At 27.3% G+C, this 21,176-nt stretch overlaps 1 protein-coding gene across 1 annotated transcript in view; it reads right to left on the bottom strand.

Annotated features, from left to right (window-relative positions):
* The window catches only part of LOC136084821 (uncharacterized), a 122,411-nt gene that overhangs the window by 6,907 nt on the left and 94,328 nt on the right, over positions 1-21,176 (bottom strand). The window contains exons 12-16 of the mRNA XM_065805864.1: positions 18,422-19,429; positions 16,970-17,200; positions 16,324-16,774; positions 12,427-12,661; positions 4,411-4,543 (exon numbers count right to left, since the gene is read on the bottom strand). Of these exons, the coding sequence (XP_065661936.1) occupies positions 4,411-4,543; positions 12,427-12,661; positions 16,324-16,774; positions 16,970-17,200; positions 18,422-19,429 (2,058 nt within the window). The remainder of the gene's footprint in view (positions 1-4,410; positions 4,544-12,426; positions 12,662-16,323; positions 16,775-16,969; positions 17,201-18,421; positions 19,430-21,176) is intronic.

The raw sequence follows: 21,176 nt of genomic DNA, 5'->3' as shown, positions 1-21,176 counted from the left end.
AAGCATGTAGCTATTGGAGTCTTTACGAATTAAAGCAAGATAACCATCAGCACTAAGATCACAAGATGAGACAGCCAAACTCAAATTAGTCTCACAAAGAGCAAGTAGGTCTGGTGAATTTTGCAAGAGATAAGAATCAACAGAAGAAAAGTGACTTCGAAGACCACAAATATTAGTGAATGATGGTTTTTTGTGTTTTATAGCTTTTGGTACTTTATTCATTTTAAAATTAGATTGAAGAACTTGAATCAAAGCATAGATAGTACTCAGAACACTGTTTAATAGCCCAAGCAACTGCCTCATTACTACTAATAAACCCTAAGCCGTAACAAAGGGCTCCTACTAATAAACCCTAAGCCGTAACAAAGCAAATGTGGCCTCTGCAATGCACACCAAAAGTACAAACAGGGACACCATCCTTGTGCAACATGGCACTGTTAATACTTTGAAATTTTTTAGCTGTTGATGGAATCAGCCTCTCTGTGAGCTACCACAGAGTTCAGGAAACTTGACTGCCAGCAGGCCTTAGAACTATTAAACTGAGTTTTAGAGCTGTACCCTCATTAGAAAATAATAGAATGAATTGCCTAGTCATAAAAACAGAAACACAAGCAAAACCCATTCGTTGAGTCAAGAAGATCTAGCATTCAACATCTTAAACTGGAAACAATGTATTGAAAATACATCTGTGCCAGCCTAATAGATGAAGAAGGGGTGCGAAGCTGGTCAACAGATAGAATATGTTTACCTCTTCAGTCTTTGCCTAGGAGGCCTTCTACAAGACAGAAGCCGGATGCATTTAACATCTTCCCAAGATGAGTATTTTTATCGAGTTACCATCTCTAGCCTTTACTCAACCAGGGGGTGGTTTAAGTCGGAGCTGACATCTCCTAGCCTTTGCCTAAAAAGGCTTATCCAACAAGGTAGCAGGACATGAAGCAGATTGTATTGGGTTACATGTTACCTGTAGCAGGATAACCTGACCTGACTTAATTGATAACCAGTAGCAGGATAACCTGAACTGACTTAAAAATATGCAGTTAAAAAATAAAATAATATATTTCAAAACAGAAAATGTAAATTGACAAAAACAGTCAAAACAAACGTAGTCTGTATTCTACACTTTACATAAAAATAAATTGTACAAATGTAATAAATAGTTTAAATGTCTATTATTGTTAGTAAAATAAACTGTTACTAAAAAAAAATTGTAATTCTAATAAAAAAAATATATATATCTTTAAGACAGAACTAATAAAAATAGCCAAATAAAATGGTCAATGAAAATAACAAAGTCTAATGAAAAAAACAAGAAGGCCTGGTCCTAGATTATGCAAAGCTTAAAGAAGCAGGCAATGAGTGGAACCCAGTTTAAAAAATATTTGTTTAATAATTCACTAATTGTGTCAATATGTAAAAAAAAAAGTAACTATAAATATTAGACATAAACATCCAAGAAATATCTTTTATAAAAATAGAAAGTTAATCAAGTTACATTTAATTAGAAAATCATCTGATTGAAAGAGTTTATTTAATTTAGCTTATTTTTACATTAAACTTTGTCTACATAAATTATTTATTGTTCTTATAACATCATTTAAAGCAATGTTTTAATTTAAATTAATCAATTTTGTAAACTTTAATAGAAATTAATAGATTATTTAAAAATAATACATAGATCACATGACGGTTTTAGAATCATGCATAGATCACATGACAGGTAAAGAATCATACATAGATCACATGACGGTTTAAGAATCATACATAGATCACATGTTGGTTTAGCAGAAAATCAAATTTTATTAAGAAACAAAATTTTAAATTCTGTTCCTGCAGATTTTTGAGATCAAACAAAATTCTTTTATTTCTCTTGTTATTTCTAATCTTAATGATCTTCCTTATACTTTCAACTCTAAAGTGAATTAAAACAAGCAGCTGGTTTTAAATCTGATTCACTAATCTTTTACACAATAGGTTTGTAGTTTTGAACCAAAACAAAAGTTGTTTACAGATAAAAGTTATTACAATAATCACTCTAACAAGAGACACCAGCGAGCAGGTAAGCCAAGCTGTGTATCAACACAAAACATCACAAAAAACATCACAACAATTGTTGATATTCCAATGAGTAGAGTATCCCAAAATATTTGGAGCCCAAAAAGTGGAATACCCTAAAAGTTACTGGAAATAAAAGTAAGTGTTGTTCATCATGGACAACTTTGATACTGCAATTAAAAAAGATTGATTCAATAAACTTAAAAACAAAAATAATCAAACAAATAAAAGACAAATTACATCATTATCATTACATCATTATACCACCATTGGTCATTGGTTGGATTTTCCCTTTTTTTCCCTTAGAAATCTGAGATTATCATTTCTATCAGATGCGTGATACCTATATTATTTTTATATATTTTTTCAGTATACACTTTGCTATAGTGTCTTTGTTTTGCTCTGAACATCTGTACAAAATATCTTTTTAATTTTTTTATCCTTTCTCTCTTCCTAATTTTTTTTCTTTATTTCACTTAGGCTTGGTACCTTGGTCTAGTCTTTTGATGCATATTTTTGCATTTTTTTTAGAAAATAATTTTGAAATTTTGCTAGAAAAACTAAAATAGTGGTTACATAAATAAAATAAAATATTGCTGAAAAAGCTTAAACAATCATAAAATAAGTTACATTTAGATGTAATCTGGATGCAATTAAAATTTTTCTGGAAAATCAATATATACAATCATGCAAATAAAAATATAATCAGTATAAATATACCAAAAAAATATTACAAATAACACTTAGACACAATGGAAGCAATAAATGAAGAAGGATCAATAAAAAATTTAGCAGCAGCATAGAAAAACTCAATAGATCAAACATTTTTTTTCTAACACTCTTCTTTATTTTCAGTAACTTCTGGGGTACCTCAAGGTTCTATCCTTGGTCCTGTTTTGTTTCTTATCTACATTAATGATCTTCCTGACAGCCTAATATCAAGAGTAGCTCTTTTTGCTGATGACTCAACTTTATACTCTTCTTCAACTTTAAACTCCTGTCTTGACAAAAAGTCTTCTCTTTTTAATCGCTTAGAACAGGCAGCTGATCTTGAATCTGATGTCACTTCTGTAACAGATTGGGGCTCACAGTGGCTTGTAAATTTTAACTACAACAAAACTCAGTTATTTACTACAAACAACTACCACAATACTGTTGACATTCCTATATTAATGAATGACAACCCTCTCACTGAATCCTCCTCTTTACGTCTTCTTAGATTGTTTACTACTAACCTTTCATGGAAATCATATATACAATGGATTGCTAAATTAGCATCTGCTAAGGTTGCTTTTCTTTATTGTGCTCGCCATTTTCGCTCTCATGATTCCATTCTCTACTTCTACACATCTCTTATTCATTCCTGTATAAAATACTGTTGTCATATTTGGGCTGGTTCTTCTATTGATGCTCTTTCTTTTCTAAACAAGGTTCAAAAATGCATTGTAACAGTAGTTGGACCTGCTCTATCAGTTAAGCTTGAGCATCTTTCCCATCGTTGTAAAGTTGCATCTCTTTCTCTTTTCTACAAGTACTATCATGGTCACTGCTCAAAGGAACTATCATCTCTAGTTCCATCAACTAAAACTCATTCTTGCTTGACTTGTCATTCAGCAAAGTCTCATTCTTTTACTGTATCTGTCCCTGCATGCTCTAAAAACTTTTATTCGTCTAGTTTTTTCCCTGCACCTCAATTATTTGGAACTCTCTCACATCTTCATATTTTCCTGACTCGTACAATCTTCAACTTTTTAAGTCTTCTGTCAACCATTTTCTTACTCTATAACCATATTCTTTTTTTTCTAGTAACTCCCAACTTAATAAAAGTTGCTTGCAGCCTTGTTGGGAGTGAATCAGAATAAAAATAAAAAATAAATATTTGTGATTTCTAATACTGAATACAATATATATATATATATATATATATATATATATATATATATATATATATATATATATATATATATATATATATATATATATATATATATATATATATTTATATATACTTAATATCAAGTAGGCCACTGCCTACTAATGATCTTATGCAAACTTTACAAAAGATATTTTTGAATTAACCCTGAACTAATCAAAAACTTATGAAAACAATCTCTTAACCATTCAATAGGAATGTCATACAATTATTTATCCATAGAACTTATATTATTTAATATAAAGAATAACAATAATATTTATAAAAATAATATTTATGATGAACTGCGTTATAAAAAAAACTAAAGAATTTTGATCTTTTAATTGTGCTTTAGGTGGGCTCTCATAGCCACTGATAATGGTAATACTCAGCTTTTTTTAATAATATTATTTCTATAAGTTTTATGTATTAAAAAAATCAACCTCTTCTAATCCTTCATGTAAGCTATTTTTTACATCAGAATCAAAACCATAATTATCAGCTGCAGCTTTTTTTTGAAGAAATTCGAGACAATCATTGCAATTCCAATCTTCAAAATTCATAAATCTTTTAAACCTTAAAATAAGTATAAACATCAAAGTAAACATGTGACAACCATTATTAATAACATGAGACAACCATTTTTAATATATGCCATTATTAAAAGTTAAATTTCATAAATAAAAAAAAACAAAAACAAGATTTTTAATCAAACTTTTGTTGATGCTTTTTATTTTTGTTCTTTTAACTTTTTTTTAACTTGAAACTTTTAATTTATAGAATTTTAAAGTTTTTAATTTTCTAGAATTAGTAAAGTTGTAAAATATAATGTTGTTAAATATATTTAAAATGTAATATGACGTTTAAAATAAAAAAAAAATTAAAAAAAAAAAAAAAAAATACAAAGATTAAGAATGTTAACAATTAATGTTAAAGTTGTGTTTATATGAGGTAGCCAATACCATCACTTAAGTGGAAAAAAAAAAAAACTTTCCATAAATAATTCTCGCTTATTTTTATAGTAATTTATATTGTTTTATAAAACTACTAAAGTTATAAAATATAATATTGTTAAATATACTTAAAATGTAATATGGTGTAAAATAAAACTGTATAAAAACTAGATTTATTATTATCTGAAGAAATAGCATTGAAATGTTTCAAATAATACATCATTGAACCACCCATCCGTCGCCCAGTTTAAAAACATTCTGTTTTCAAATATATTTTTGTTTTTAATAACTCTTAAATTTTCAAGTTTTAAATTTTTATGTTGTAGAAAACTTTTTCAAAATTGTTTATAGCAAAATCAACATTCAATTATAGTTTTTTAAATCTAATTTAAAACGTTGTAACATAAAGCTGCTGATAAAATAATAATACTTTCATGAAGATGATTGTTTCTAAGATTTTGCATAATAATTCCTTAATTTCCATTATAATTTTAATCTGAAACTGTTTGATTTTCATCTGAATTACTATTCTTTTTTCCCTAATTTAAAATTAGAAAAAAAATTTAAGACTTTTAAAAAAAGTTACCTCAATTGGGCCTAATATTCTGTTAATATCTTTTATTTCTGTTAGTATCAAAAAAAAAAACAACTTATATCTAAGCATTTTGTTGCAATAGTATTTTTAACTTACATTAGGTAAACTAAACATTCTATTTTAAGTTTTTATCATTAAAGTATCTTCTTTTCTTTTAATTTATACTTTTTAACATTTAAGTCAACAAATCAATAAAATAACTTAAAAATCAAATTATTAATAGTAATGTAGTAAGTAGAAGGCAGTAGGAAGTAAAAAAATTGTAAGTGAAAAATTGTAAATTTATAAAAATTGTATTAATTTATGAAAACATAAATGAAAAACAATATTTTTAGTTAGTTTTACAAAATTGACTTTAAAATAATAATATTTCCTTAAATAGTAATATGAATCTCTAGTCCAGGGGTGGGGAACCTGCGACCCCCAGACACTCTATGTGCGGCCTCAAAATGTAAAATTAAGAACTTAAATTTTTTTAAAAATATTTTAGAGAAAATAATGAAATTTAAAAAATTACTTTATTTTTACATTTTAGTTATAGTAAAGTGTATGATGTTAATTAAGGGAAAAAATTGTTTAACTTGGCAAAGCTGGCACAGTAGTAATTGATTGACAGAAATAAAAACAAAACAAAACAAAATGAATAAATAAAAACACTGCACGAACTTTTTTTGTGACAGTAAAAATCAATTGACTTTAAGTTTTTGTATTATAATGTATATCAGGGTTTTCAATTTATGTCTAAATTTTCAACTAGTGTCAAAATCTCAGTTCTCCCTAAAAAAGCAAGAACGATGCAAGAGGAATATTGGTCTTTTAATGATAAATGGGAGGAAGATTACTTCATGATTCCAACCAAGGATAAAATGCTTTGCTTGTTGTATGACCTCACAATTGCTACTTTAAAGAATGCTACTGCAAAGAGACATTATGAAAACATTCATAAGGATCATAAGTATGCAAAATTAGAGGGAGAAGCTTGAAAAAATGCATTAGCAAAACTAAAGTCTCAAAAGAGCAAACAACAGCAGACATTTTCAATTGTTCAAGAACATGGAAATAGAGCAACTGAAGCAACATATAAAATTGCTCTCATTCTTGGCAAAGGAGGAAAACCATATAGTGATATTGAAACCTTGAGGGCTTGCCTCATTGAAGCAGTGCCATTTATGGATCCAGATAAAGTGGATAAGAATAAGCAGCTTCCGCTTTCTTGGCGAACAATTACAGACCATCAACATGAGCTTCCTACAAATAGTTCTGAGCAATTAATCTCAATATGTCAAATGGAGGACGCATATTATTCAATTGCTGTAGATGAGTCTACTGATGTGACTGATTCTGCCTAACTTCTGTTATTTATTCGGGTTATAATTGCAGACTTCAAAAGTTATGAAGAGTTGTTTGCTTTAGCAACACTAAAAGGAAAACACGAGGCTGTGATATATTTGCTGCTTTCAAAGAAAAAATTACTCAGACTTCAGTTGAAAAATCTAGTCAGCATTTGTTCTGATGGAGCTCCTTCTATGCATGGAAAAAATAAAGGGTTCATTGCTTTCCTGAAAAAAGAATTGCCTGATCCAGATTGTCTGATTGCATTTCATTGTATTCTCCATCAGCAAAGTCAAAAGCTGCTACTTTGGATGACACATTAAACAAAGTTATAGGGATCGTAAATTATATACGAGCAAATTCTTCACGCCATTGACAGTTTCAAAACCTTCTGCAATCTGATGAAGAAATATATTCTGTGGATCTTCCTTACTATTCCAAAGTTTGCTGGCTGTCACAAGGGTTAGTACTGCAAAAATTGCTTGAGCTTCAAAAACAAATTGAGGAGTTTTTTACAAGTCAAAAGGAGATCTGTGAGCTTTCTAATCCAGAATTTTGTAGAGATGCTGCATTCCTCTACGATCTGATGGCAAAGCATAACATGCTGAATAGTTCGTTTCAAGGTAAAACTAAGTCAATCTATGAAACGTGGCAACAGATTCAGGCATTCAAGAAAAAACTTGTTTTTCTCAAAGATGTTATTTTTAAGTCAAATTTATCAATAGAACATTTCCCAGAGCTCACAAAAATTATTCTTGAACAAAAAAATGAGCAAAGGTTGGAAAATAATTATGTATCAAGATATGGAACAGTCCTGGATTCTTTGATTGCAGAGTTTAATGACAGGTTTAAAGGCTTTGAAGAACATAATGAAATACTGAAACTAGCTTTTCAGCCTAATCTTGTTGAAATTTCAACAGCTCCAGAATATTTACATATGGAATTGATTGAGCTTTCTGAGGACAGTATCCTAAAATCTCTCTTTAACATCAAGAAGGATCCATTGGAAATTTGGAAAACTGCAGTTGAGTATCCAAAACTCTGACAAATTGCCAGGAGTCTTCTAAGCTGCTTTTGTACAACCTACTGCTGTGAATCTACATTTTCAAATATGATATTTATCAACTCTTGTTTAAGGTCACAGTTGACTGATGAGCATCTGAAAGACCAACTGAAGCTTAAAACTTTGAAGATAGAGCCAAATATTCAAGTTCTGGTTCAAAAGAAACAGAATCAGAAAAGTCATTGATAACTTTTGTGATAAATGATACATTAGGAAATATTGTGATACATGCGTTAAGAAATATTGTGATACAAGATGCTTTAAGAAATATAACATTAGTACCAGTACTATACACCAAATTTGCATATTTATTAGTGCGGTCCTCAAACATTTTTTTAAGGGTCATGCGGCCCCCAAGCTCAGAAAGGTTCCCCACCCTTGCTCTTGTCCCTTATGAAAAGCTTAAAGTATTTTTAGTCCCTTCATTTTTAATTTTGCAGTAAATGCGGGGCATTTATGATAAGGGTGTAAAAATGTTTCAAACATTTTTTTAGAGCCAATCAAAATGTTTTCAGGTTACTACTATCGGGTGGATACAGAAAAACCCCGTCAACTTTAAATTGAGATTTCTCTAAAACCATAAATGCTTTTTATTTCTTTTATTTTTTAAATTTAACTTTACTTCCTTTTAATTTAATTGAGTTGATAAACTTTTATATTTAATATTAATAATCTAGTTGACTAATAACTTTGAATGACTGATCATTTGAATTTGACTTGATTCTAACTCTATAATCTGTATTCTAGTTGATTCAAGTCATAAGATTTTCAGCCAAATTTATTTATTTATTCTATTATATTTAATTGAGTTGATAAACTTTTCTTTACAAATTAATCATATGCAAAATGTTTCCAAAACAAATTGAGGTGCAAAAAAAAGTTGTGAGTTGTTTTTGCAAAAATCCATCGACTTCATATCATTTAATTGTTAAACATACAAACGTCCCAAAATCTATGGTCATAGATATTATGAATAAGTTCAAGACTACTCAAAGCTTCAAAAGAAAACCTGGAAGTGGAAACAAGAAAACTTCCATAAATCCAAAAAGGCAAAGTCGATTTTACATTCAATAGCAAGAAATCCAAACCAGTTACAGCAAGATCTAGCAAGAATATTCAAGATCTCGTCTTCTTATATCAAAAAAGTACTTAAAAATGCTGGAATTAAAGCATTTTATAAGAAAAATACACCTAAGAGAAGCTTAAATGGTAAAATTAAAGGAATTCGAAGCACAAAGAAGTTGGTTAAAATAATGGCGGATAAAAGTATGCGCATAATTGAAGATGACAAAACATATTGCAGGGCAGATTTTTCACAACTTCCTGGTCAACAATTTTACTATGAGAACAAAGATAAACCTGTCGATGATCAATTTAAATATATTCGACAAGAAAAATGTGCATCCAATTTCCTTGTGTGGCAAGCAATTTGTAGCTGTGGTATGCAGTCCTCTTGTTTTGTTACTAAGAAGACCTTGACTCCAAATCTCTACATCAAAGAATGCCTCTAAAAAAGATATTGGCCATTTATGAAAAAACACAAATACTAATATTTCTTGTGGCCAGATCTTGCTACTTCTCACTATTCTAAAAAAGTTCTACAGTGGTGCAAAGATAATAATGTGAAAATTGTTCCTAAAGATACGAATCTTTGAAAGCGCAAGATTGAAGATTTTTGGGCAAAAAATAAAAATTAAAGTTAAAGGAGTTATTTGTAAGATAAGTAGAGTAACAAAAAATAAAAAGGACTTACAAAAAAAGTGGATTAATGCCACCAATAAGGTGAAAAAAAAAAAAAATTTGCAAAATGATGGCATCAACCTGCTATAAAATTTGATCTCTTGCCAAACAGCCCATTAAGCCCCTTGAAATTAAGTTGAAATTTCTAATTAATGTAAGTACATTTAATAATAAAAAAAATTGAAATAAAAAGCATTATGATTTTAGAGAAATCTCAATTTAAAGTTGACTGGGTTTTTCTGTGTTCACCTGATATCTTTTTTGATAGCTGCATGTTGAACTTTTTAAAAAAGTAAAGTTTACAAGCATATTGCAATAATAACAAATACCTAATGGTTTCTACTATTACTTAACTCTATTGTACTGAAACATTTAATACTTATTTTGACAACTATTGGTATTGTGTGTATATATGTAATATATACACACAATACCATATATATATATAAAACCCGCCCCCCCTCCTGCCCCATCTACTTAGTTTTTGATGTTTCACATTGTAGTGGTTTTGTTTACTGTTTTCATTATCATATTTTTATATACTTTATCGAAAACCTGTTTTTTTGATTGGTTAGCAACATTCAATCTAGGTATCTTTGATGGCGTTAAACTTTGAGTATTTTGTAGTTTTCTATTAGAATATAATAACTTTTATTATTTAATGTTATTTTAATGTTATTTTAATGTTATTTTAATGTTATTTTAATGTTATTTTAATGTTATTTTAATGTTATTTTAATGTTATTTTAATGTTATTAGGTGATAATAACAATTGTTGTGCATTATGATAAGAATGTTAAAAAAAATTTTAAAAACAAAGAGTTTTCAAGTTACTTCTATCTTTTCTCATAGCTGTTTGAACTTTTTAAAACAATAAAAACTTCGAAAATTTAAGGGTTAACCATTCTTTTTATTTTGAAAACCCTAAAGCCAAAGCCCATTACAAGAATTGAAGAACCTTGAGAAAAGTAATTATTTTAACTTCTTAACGAAGAAAAACCCTAATATCTGAAATAAGAGCTTGTCATGTATTAAACAAGCATTATGCTGTACAAAATTTAGAAAGAATGAAGTTTTTTAAATTTCGCTGAAAATCTTATGACTTGAATCAACTAGAATACAGATTATAGAGTTAGAATCAAGTCAAATTCAAATGATCAGTCATTCAAAGTTATCAGTCAACTAGATTATAGGTTATAGAGGCAGAAAGAGAAACTAATAAAGACAAACATGGTTTAGAATATACAATTAACTGATTCTGTCAATAACATAAATTGGTTAATAGTTTTTGTTATACTTTTTTTTTATTAAGAAATTTTGTTTTTAGAACTTAGTTTGCTCAAATTTGTATGAAGAAAGTTAGTTTGATGAAAATATTGAAAAATGTTAATATATAAATATTAATTCATTGTTGTGCTCCTTGCAAGAAAACTACAGACTTTTTGCTGTATATTTTAGAATTTTTTGAGTTGTCTATTTTCTTTTGCAAAATAATTTAAAATAGGGTTAATTTTTTGCTTAAAATTAAAAAAACAAAACAACTTTTGACAACTTCACAAGTAGCAAAAATTGCGTAGAAATTAAAAAACAGATGTTCCTATTAAAAATAATCTGTAAATAGATTTTTTTTTAAATTTTTCAAAAAAACAACTTTTTACAATACTTCAGTTTTTCAATAAAACTTTTTCTTTTTCTTCTTCTTCTTGTTGAGATTATTCACTAAGTTTTTTGAGTGTTCTCACAAAACCAAGTGTTTTTACAAAACTGAGTGTTACCACAAAACTGAGTGTTCTCACAAAATTGAGTGTTCTTACAAAGTTTTGGTTCAGTGGTAATTCTTTTTTTTTTAATTATATAAGTGATTCAGAGAAAAAGATTCCACTCATTTTATTTTCTTCTTCACATACATTGTGCTACCTCTATATAACTTATTTTCTTACATTATGTGGTAAACTCTAAAGATCACAGGAGGTTTTGAATCAAGGATGAGAATACCTTTTTAAGGATGCAAACAGCTTCTGGAGGTTTTTGTTTTATGTCTGTGGTTTCTAATATAAGATATTTTAATCATATTTACATTTTGTCATAAAAAGTTTTAAGTTGCTAATAAATGACTAAAAAAACATAAAACGTATAACTTTAATAGCTAACTTATAAATATAATTTTAGCTTTCAAATTTAATTAAAATGATATTCATTTAAATTTTTTTTTTCAAAAAATTGATATATTTGCAAAAATCTGATATAATTAAAAAGTTATTTTGGCTAAACATTTAATTTAAGTTTTGAACAAGCTGCCTTTGCTGTGAATGCATTTTTAAATACATTTATGAAAAATTTATGACAATATTTTAGTTTTTTTCTTTTGCTGATAAAAGACAATGTTGAGATTTTCAAAATAATTTTGATATAAGAATTAAAGATTTGACATTAAGAAAAACAATAATTTGTGTATACATGGAAAAACAGTATATCTTACATGGCATGCATGTAAACATGGTATATACAACATGGTATGCATGGAAACATTGTATATGGTATATTGTACATATGCATGGGAACAATATAATAATTATGAATTATCATTTGCAAACAGTACTAAAAACTTTATTTTAACTGCTATTGGCTGTTTTTTTATTTATTTTTTATTTTTTATTTTTATGGTGTTTGCTTGTAATAATCAAGTAAAATAAAAAATAACTACAAATAATAATAATAAATAATTTAAAATAAAAATTTAAAATATAAATTTAAGATTTATAAATACTTTAAATACCTGCTTTTTAAACCAACATTTACTGAAAGCATTTGATCTATATCTTGAGGATATCCAGCAATAATTATAACAAGTTTATAATTAGGATCTGTCATTGCAGCAACCAAGGTAGTTATAGCTTCTCCTCCATATTGACCTTTGCCTAACTCATAAGCCTCATCAATAAAAAGTATGCCCCCTCTAGCAGCATCTAATTTATCTTTAACTCGCTTTTTAGTTTGACCAAGATATTCTCCTTTACGATGAAAGTAGATATTTTATGTTTAAATTATGAAATAAATATAAATTATATTTAACATAACAGAAAAAAAACAGCAGTATATACTGAAAATTACTGATTTAGTTTTAAGCAGCAATTTATATATATATATATATATATATATATACATATATATATATATATATATATATATATATATATATATATATATATATATATATATATATATATATATATATATATACACACACACACATATGTATGTATATATAAAATATATAAAATGACAACCAATAAATTGTAACATTTAGTTTGATTACTTAGTTAAATTACTAGATAAACAAGTTTCAATTTACTCAGAGAAAGTTCTCAAGAATTTGCTGCAATTAAAAATAATTATGGCTTTTTATCATACACAAAGGCTTAGATATTTAAAGATAATAGGCACAACATTGTTCTTAGCAAAACAAGAACAGCCACTCAGTGAGCTCAGAGAACACTAATAAAGCAGAGTGGGCAATTGTAAAGGTACATTTACAAATAATAGCAATTTAATGAGTTGTTTTTGTCTTCAAGGCAAATCTGACTTTAGACAATTATTATAGATATGAAAAGAGAAATGCACTTAAGTTATAATGCACAAAATGAATTAAGTTAATTTAATCTATTTTTTTTTTGTTTAATTATTGATTACCCTGTTGAGGTTTCCAGAAAATTAGATTAGATCTAATTTTGACTACAACTTGTTTTAAATTAAGGTGATATAGATTGGTATAGGTGATATAGATTTGGTGATAGGTGATTTCAAATGAAGGTGATAAATTAAGGTAAATAGGTTTTTCTATACATTAGAAAGCAGTAATGCTCAGCATTTAGCGAGTTAATTTTATCTGACTTTAAAAATAAAATATTGATGTTAAACTCTTTAAAGGCACAAAATAATGCTTCTCCCTGGATAATTAAATAGCATAATCTCTATAAATATTAGTATTATTACATTTATTTTTTTTTTAACTAAGATTTGTTTTAATATTTTTAGGAGATTCTATAGATAGCTCTTCTTTTTTACGAATCCATATTGTGCTTTGTTGATTGGCTTGTGTGTTGTCGCAAATATTATTATTCAATTACTCTCAATGACCTTGCACAGTACAACTAACCAAGCAACTACAGACCAGTTTCTCTTACAGACTTTAGAAAAACTACTCTGTAGTTGTTTGCTTTGAGTCTACTTTCTTTTTAAAGATTAGTGCGATATTGAGTGTTTAAAATTAAAGCAACTTGTATAGAAAAAGCTACAGAAAATCTGCTTAAGACCTGTGGGTAGATGTCATCTGCTCCTATTAACTAGCTTTCTGTGAGATGGCTTAGTCTTGACTTGACATCTTCAACAGCTAAACCTTTCACCTAGAAATTCCAATTGTCCTTGGTTTTGTTTGTGAATGCAGGCATCTTGGGTGTTGGATTTGTGACAAATACCAATTCAAAGTAGTAGTTAATAGTGTGACACGTTCCATGGTCAACTGTTGTTGTTCTATCTGTGATATCTAGGGCGCTGATTAGTTCTTTAACTTGCTTTTTACTTTGGACATAAGCTTGCAGTATATTTGGATTAGACTTCGAACTATAAACTAGCTGCTTTTCAAATGTATACCTGTTTAATGAACATTTTCACTTCTTTACATGCAGCTTAGTGTTGTTTTTGTAACCGTTAGTGTGGGTGACGCCCTGAGGCTCTGAATTTGCCTTACAATTTGCATTTTTTTTAAAGCTGTTTTGACCTCTGAGGTGGACCATAACTCCTTTTTGGCAATAAATAAAGCAGTCATTGATGAGATATGTAACTTTAATGGCTTTATAGTATTTTGAGACAAGTAAATTAAAACTATTTGCTGAGAGGTTATCAAACATTGTCTTTCAATTGTATGCTGCAATGTGATTTAATAATGCATTAAAATTACCTTTGCTCCAAAAAAGACAGGTATGATGATAAAAGGGTGGTCACACCTTTTATGAGTTAAAAAATTAGAAGAATTTAGGAGATTTTGAAGATGTTTTTGAGCTCCCCCTCCTCCTCCCCTAGGTAAAACTGGCGCTCCCTCTCCTCCTCCCCTAGTTAAAACTGGTACCACAACAATGATTTTTAATCAACATTTTTTCTATCATCATTTTAATCATTTGTTATATTGTTTAGTTTTATCCTAAGATAAGCAGTTGATTTAAAGGCATTTTTTTGAATACGTGAATTTACTGGTGGACGATGTTACTTTAGTTACGATAAGAAAACTATTTTACTTACAACTTTAATAAACACTTTCGTTGCAAATACCACACTATTAGTAAATAATTTTTGAAAATTATTTAAAGTATTTTGAACATTTACTATATTTCATAAAATTTAATTTTAGTAGTTATTAATGTTTTTAATAATTAGTAACTAAATGTTTAAATACTTGAAACAATTTTTATCAATATTTACATTACATAATAAATTTACATATATTAAATTGTGTAATATTTGTAAAATTAACAAAATAGTTTTACCTCTTGTATTGGAATAACTATCCGAATAAAAAACATTCAATAAAAATAACAGAAAATACATTTAATAAATGTATTTACTGTTATTTTAATTTTAAAATTTTGATTAAAATATTATCAAATCTGTTCACTTAACTTTTACTAATGGTTAATAGTTTTTAAAATGATTTTAAGACTCCTTTCAAATTAAAGATAGTTAAAGAAAAGATAATTATGATAAGCATAATTTAAAAAATGTTATATTTTTTTTATTAAAAAACATATTACACTTATTTTTAAAAATATATTATATTTTCTTAATCATTAAGTATATTTAAAAAAACAACGTTTAATAAATAAGTTAAATTTACTATGGGTTATTTTAAACAGATCTAAACAAAACTTTAATTAAGTTATTGTAATTGTTATTTCTATTATGTTAAATGTCAAAAAGAATATGAAAAAGAAACAAAACTTTCTGAAAAAGTTTACGTTTCGATTTTTTGTTTTTCTCACATGAACTAAAATAGCAACCTAAAAATCAAAAGTTCATTTATTCAAAAATTTAATTCGCGCAATAGTTATTATGACTGAAATTTTTTACTTTTGTTTATTTATTATCAAAAGCAGTTTACTCTTATTTGGAAAAAAAATAAAAGCTAACTTTACTCTGAATGGATATTTTAAAATCGTTCCATTTTTCGAATAAAGCAAACTTTTATATATTCCATTGTTATAAAATTTTGCAACTAGTTTTTAATATTAAGTTTTGTAACAACATTCATTTTTTTTAAACTAACGTTCAGGTAGTAACCAAAGGACAGTTACGCCATGTAATTACATAATTTCTTTTTAATTCATTTTATTGTCCTGAAGAAAAATAAGATAGCTAAAATAAACTGAAAATTATTTATATACTACTGCATTTAAAACTGAAATCTTTTTTTTAATTTTTAATAAGCAAAAGTAAAAGGAAAATTAAAAAAAAATAACTTTTGGACGTTCTTTTTATATCACCAATACTGCTCCAGCGGTACTAAAACAGGTCTGGATTCGTCCCTGCATTGACTATCTAATGCTTTTTTATATATATATACATATATATAATTTTTCCTTATGAAAAATAACGTTAAACTAAGAAGTCAATAAAATACTACCTGTTAATCCAAGACCTGAAGTCTCTTCAACATGATTTCGAGGTAATAATCCTAAATCAAAAAGTATTTCTGCCATAACTCTTGCTACAGTGGTCTTACCAGTACCTGGAGCTCCTTGAAATACAAAATGTCCTAATTCTGGACGATCTTTTGAGCTTTCTGTTTGTGCAACCTGAAAAGTATTTTTAATTTCTATGAGTTGCTGTCTAATATTTTCAACTCTATATAATTTTTCTAATGGTGCAAATGGATCACTGCTTTTTTCTTTTTCATTTCCTGTATTTCCATCCCCTATGTCTGAAGGAATTAATTTAATCATGCCACCTGAAGTCAAAGGACGAGATGACGCTTTGGCTAAAGCAGCACGTACCACATTATCTATTGCACCTGCATTACCAAAGTTTGCTTGTGCTCTTTGCTTTTCTAACAATTTTAGAATGGCTTCAGAAACCTACATTTAAAAGAAAAAAATTAGATCCTATTGCAGATACTATAAAAATCATTAAAAAATTTTTTTTTTATTTTTTAAATAATTTACTCTATTAAATAGATTTTTTAGCAGTCCTTTTTTTTTATCAATTAAGATTTCCAAACCTTTAATTTTTTAAACCTCAACTTTTCAAAAATGTAATAAAATATATTTTGCCTCAATTGACATCTGTATATTTTCTCTTTTACAAACACCTTTTAGAATAACAAACAACTCAGATTCACTGTAGTCTTCAAATACAAAAGCATAATCCATTGCAAAACGTCTAGCTAATCCTGGATTTTGTTCACGAAGCATTTCACGCATTTGAGGTTCATAACCAAGCAACAAAACAGAAATATCATCACTTTCTGTATTTTGCACTTTTTCAACCAATACATCAAGCACCTAAACAAAATTCAAAGTAAAATATCATCCTTGAAATTCATTTTAGAGAAAAGTTTCTTAAGCCGTTTTTTTTTAATGCTCATACTGCATAAAAAAAAACTAATTGTAAAATAAATCTAATTATAACATAATTCTTTAGGACAAAATAAAATATACTTCTTCATAAGAAAAACATTATATTATAGCCAGTTATTTAAATCACATATTGTTTTATTATTTTAAAATTTATAAAGGATATTTCTTCACTTTGTAACATAATACTTAGTCATAGAATTTAACAATAAAATATATTGAGATGTATTATCTGCTGTTTTACATAAATACTTAGTTATATAAACATATATATATATATATATATATATATATATATATATATATATATATATATATATATATGCAGTATAAGCATTAAAAAAAAACAGTTTAAGAAACTTTTCTCTAATATTAATTTCAAGGATGATATTTTAATTTGAAATCTTTGAGCATTCTGTTTGTAGAATACACTAACATAATTTATATATATATATATATATATATATATATATATATATATATATATATATATAAATATATATATATATATATATATATATATATATATATATATATATATATATATATATATATATATATATATACATGCGGTAGTGGTGTAGTGGTAGAGCACTCACTTCATAAATGAGAGGTTCCAAGTTCGATTCCCACCACGTTCCTGGTAGTACCGCGCTCAACTTGTTTCTCCGCGCAGCGGCCTTGTTCATCAAGGTTCGTGTTTCGGAGTTATAGAGTTGAGAGAGGGTGATAACCACAAGTAGCCTCCTCATCTGTAGTGGCCTTCTCGCCTTTGGGTAGGTAAATTATAAAAAATAAAAAAAAAGTAAAAAAAAATATATAAATTATGTTAGTGTATTCTACAAACAGAGAGCTCAATGTTCTCAAAGAACAGAGCAATAATAAATTAGTAAAAACACTTATCTAATTTTTAATTGTCTTCAACGTTCATCAGGAAGAAGAAGGCTTCTTCGTGATGAACCTACTGATGGAGAAACATAATGTTGAAGACAACTAAAAATTAGATAAGTGTTTTAAATATATATATATATATATATATATATATATATATATATATATATATATATATATATATATATATATATATATATATTAGTTCAAAAATTAAAAATTCTTTTCCAAATAATATAAAGTGGAGAGTAATCTTACTTCTTTTCCATACAACTTGTCATTCAAGTTGTAAGCTTCATCAATCACAAGAACTTTGCCTCGAGCTTTCTCAAGCATGGCATTTGTTTTTTTTGGAGATTCTCCAACATGTGATCCAACAAAATCACTAGCTGTAGACATAACTACATCTCCAATTGATAAGAAGTTCAACTCTTTTAATAAACGCCCATAGAGTTTAGCGCAAGTAGTCTTTCCAGTTCCTGGATTGCCAAGAAATAAACGGTTAAGCATTATAGGCAATGTTTTTTTGCCCATTAGTTGAAGTGTAAAGTTCTTTTTACAGATCTCAATTAACTGATTGACACTTTTTTTTACTGCTTTCCAACCTATTTTTTCATCAAATTCTTTCAAAATTGCTTTCAGTTTTGGGTTCTCTAATGGCGATTCACCAACAACATCTTCAATATTTATAATCAACTTTGATGGATTAAAGTTCTCTCGTGCCATTGCAACTTGGATTGCTTTTTCAACCTCTTTACGAACAGCTCGAGCATTGCCAAATCCTTTCTTACCAGACATTTTTGCAAGACGTTTAGATACCACAGTTGAAATGCTGTCATCACAAACAAATTTACGCTTTTCTATTTCACCATTCCAGATTGTTTTCAGTTCACTTTCATCAAAATCTTCAAAGTGCACTATTTCAAAGCGACTTTTTATTCCTTCATTATATGAGAAGAGTTTCTCATTCATATCATCCTCATAGCCAGCTAAAATAATTGAAAGATGTTCACGATCATTCTCAGAAATCACTAACAATTCTGAAACAATTTGTTTTCCTTGCGAATCACCCTTTGGATCCAGATCGTATGCCTCATCTATAAATAAAACACCATTTTTAGCAGATGCAGCTAGACTACGAAATTTATCGGGACCATCATCTTTTAATTTCTGAGCTGAAGACTCAACAAAAGTGTTAGATAATCTTAGACCACTATCTTTAAGAATTTCTGCAAGTAATCGTGCCACTGTAGTTTTACCGGAACCCTATATTATAACATAGTATTGTTATTTTATTATTATTGCATATATATATATATATACAATATTATTTTATGCAAGTTAAAATATTTTTTACATAAAAATATTATAAAACTAATGAAAAAAAAAGTCCAACTGAAGGCGCTTCAGTTTTTTAACTGCATAATTTTTGAAAAAATCAAATTAAATTAAGGTTAATGAATTAAGTGTATAAATAAAGTCCTAAATGTACAAAGTTGTAATAGTACAGTAGCAACCACTTGTTTCTCACAAGTTTATTTATATGTTCTCACAAACTTTATTTGTGTTGGGTTTGAATGTATGTAGTAAATGTGTGAAGTTATTGTATAACATTAATGCATATTGAGTTCAATATGCATTAATATGTTAAATGAACACATGCTTTAAGACATTAACAGAGCAGTCACACAGTTTCTTTTTTTAATGATGAATCAGAGGTAGCCTAAAGTTCATAATACCAATAAAAAGATTATCTACATTTTTAAGGAGATGTATAAAACATTTAGACAAATCAAGAAAGTTTTTATTCAAGCTGTTCAAAGATCTGTTAAAACTTTTGATAACATAAAGTTTAAAAAAAAATTCAAGAGATATTGTAACAATATATTAAAAATTCTTAACAACAAAACCAGTTTTTCAAGATAAAATAAAAATGTACTGTTTATAAGTATACCATTTCTTAAAAATGGTATACTTATAAAGAATGGCTCAACCTAACCAGGGTACGATTAAGTGGATAATATGATAAAATTCAACTGAAATTTTAAAAAAAACATCATGCGGAATTAAGCTTTCAAATAGAAGAAATAAGTTTGGCTCTCTTGCATTGATATTTTTAATTTTAATTTATGCGGCATAAATTAAAGTTAAAGTACATCACTTATAAATTATGTGTGACATACTTTGTTACAAATATAACTTCTTTATTTAACAATATGCTAACTCTACTGTTTAAACATACTTTCACTTCAGTACAAAAATTCAACCAAAGATAATTTCTATAAAATCAACTTATAACTTTCTCCCTCGCAAGTTCTCAGATGAGCGCAATTTTTTGCTCTTGTAACAAAACTAGTGAGCACTATTTGTCGCGCCCAGAAGGTCATTTACGGGCATGTTTCATGGGTGCCGAGCAATCATTCCCGCTTTATCACAAGGCCTGATATATATATACATACACATATATACATATATGTACATGTATATATATATACATAAATGTATATGTATGGATATACATAAATGTATATGTATATATATATATATATAAATGTATATGTATATATATACATATATGTATATATGTTCATATATGTATATGTATATATATATATACATCTATGTATATATATACACAGATATATTTAATCCATTTATTTTTTCACATTTCATAAAATATGATGAATTCGGAATAAAATTTTATACACTCACATAAATAAAGTTAGGTGTCACTCATCTAGTTAAAAACTAGTCAATTGAGTGACAACTAAAAAAAAAAAAAAAAAAAGCCAGTACAAAAAAAACTTCAAATAAAATATAAAAGAATTTAAAACAAAGTGAAAAAAAAAAGGAAAGAAAAGAGAATAAAGGACTAATAAATAAAGATAATACTAATATATGCAAAAGTAATAATATAATATAAATAATAATAATAACAATAATAACAATAATAACAATAATAGCAATAATAACAATAATAATAATAATATGAATAAAAAAGCATTACAAATGG

This window comes from Hydra vulgaris, chromosome 09 (genome assembly GCF_038396675.1).
Source record: "Hydra vulgaris chromosome 09, alternate assembly HydraT2T_AEP".
Classification (NCBI taxonomy): Eukaryota; Metazoa; Cnidaria; class Hydrozoa; order Anthoathecata; family Hydridae; genus Hydra; species Hydra vulgaris.
Note: the sequence above shows the minus strand (reverse complement) of the source record. Positions and strands in the feature narration are given on the sequence as shown.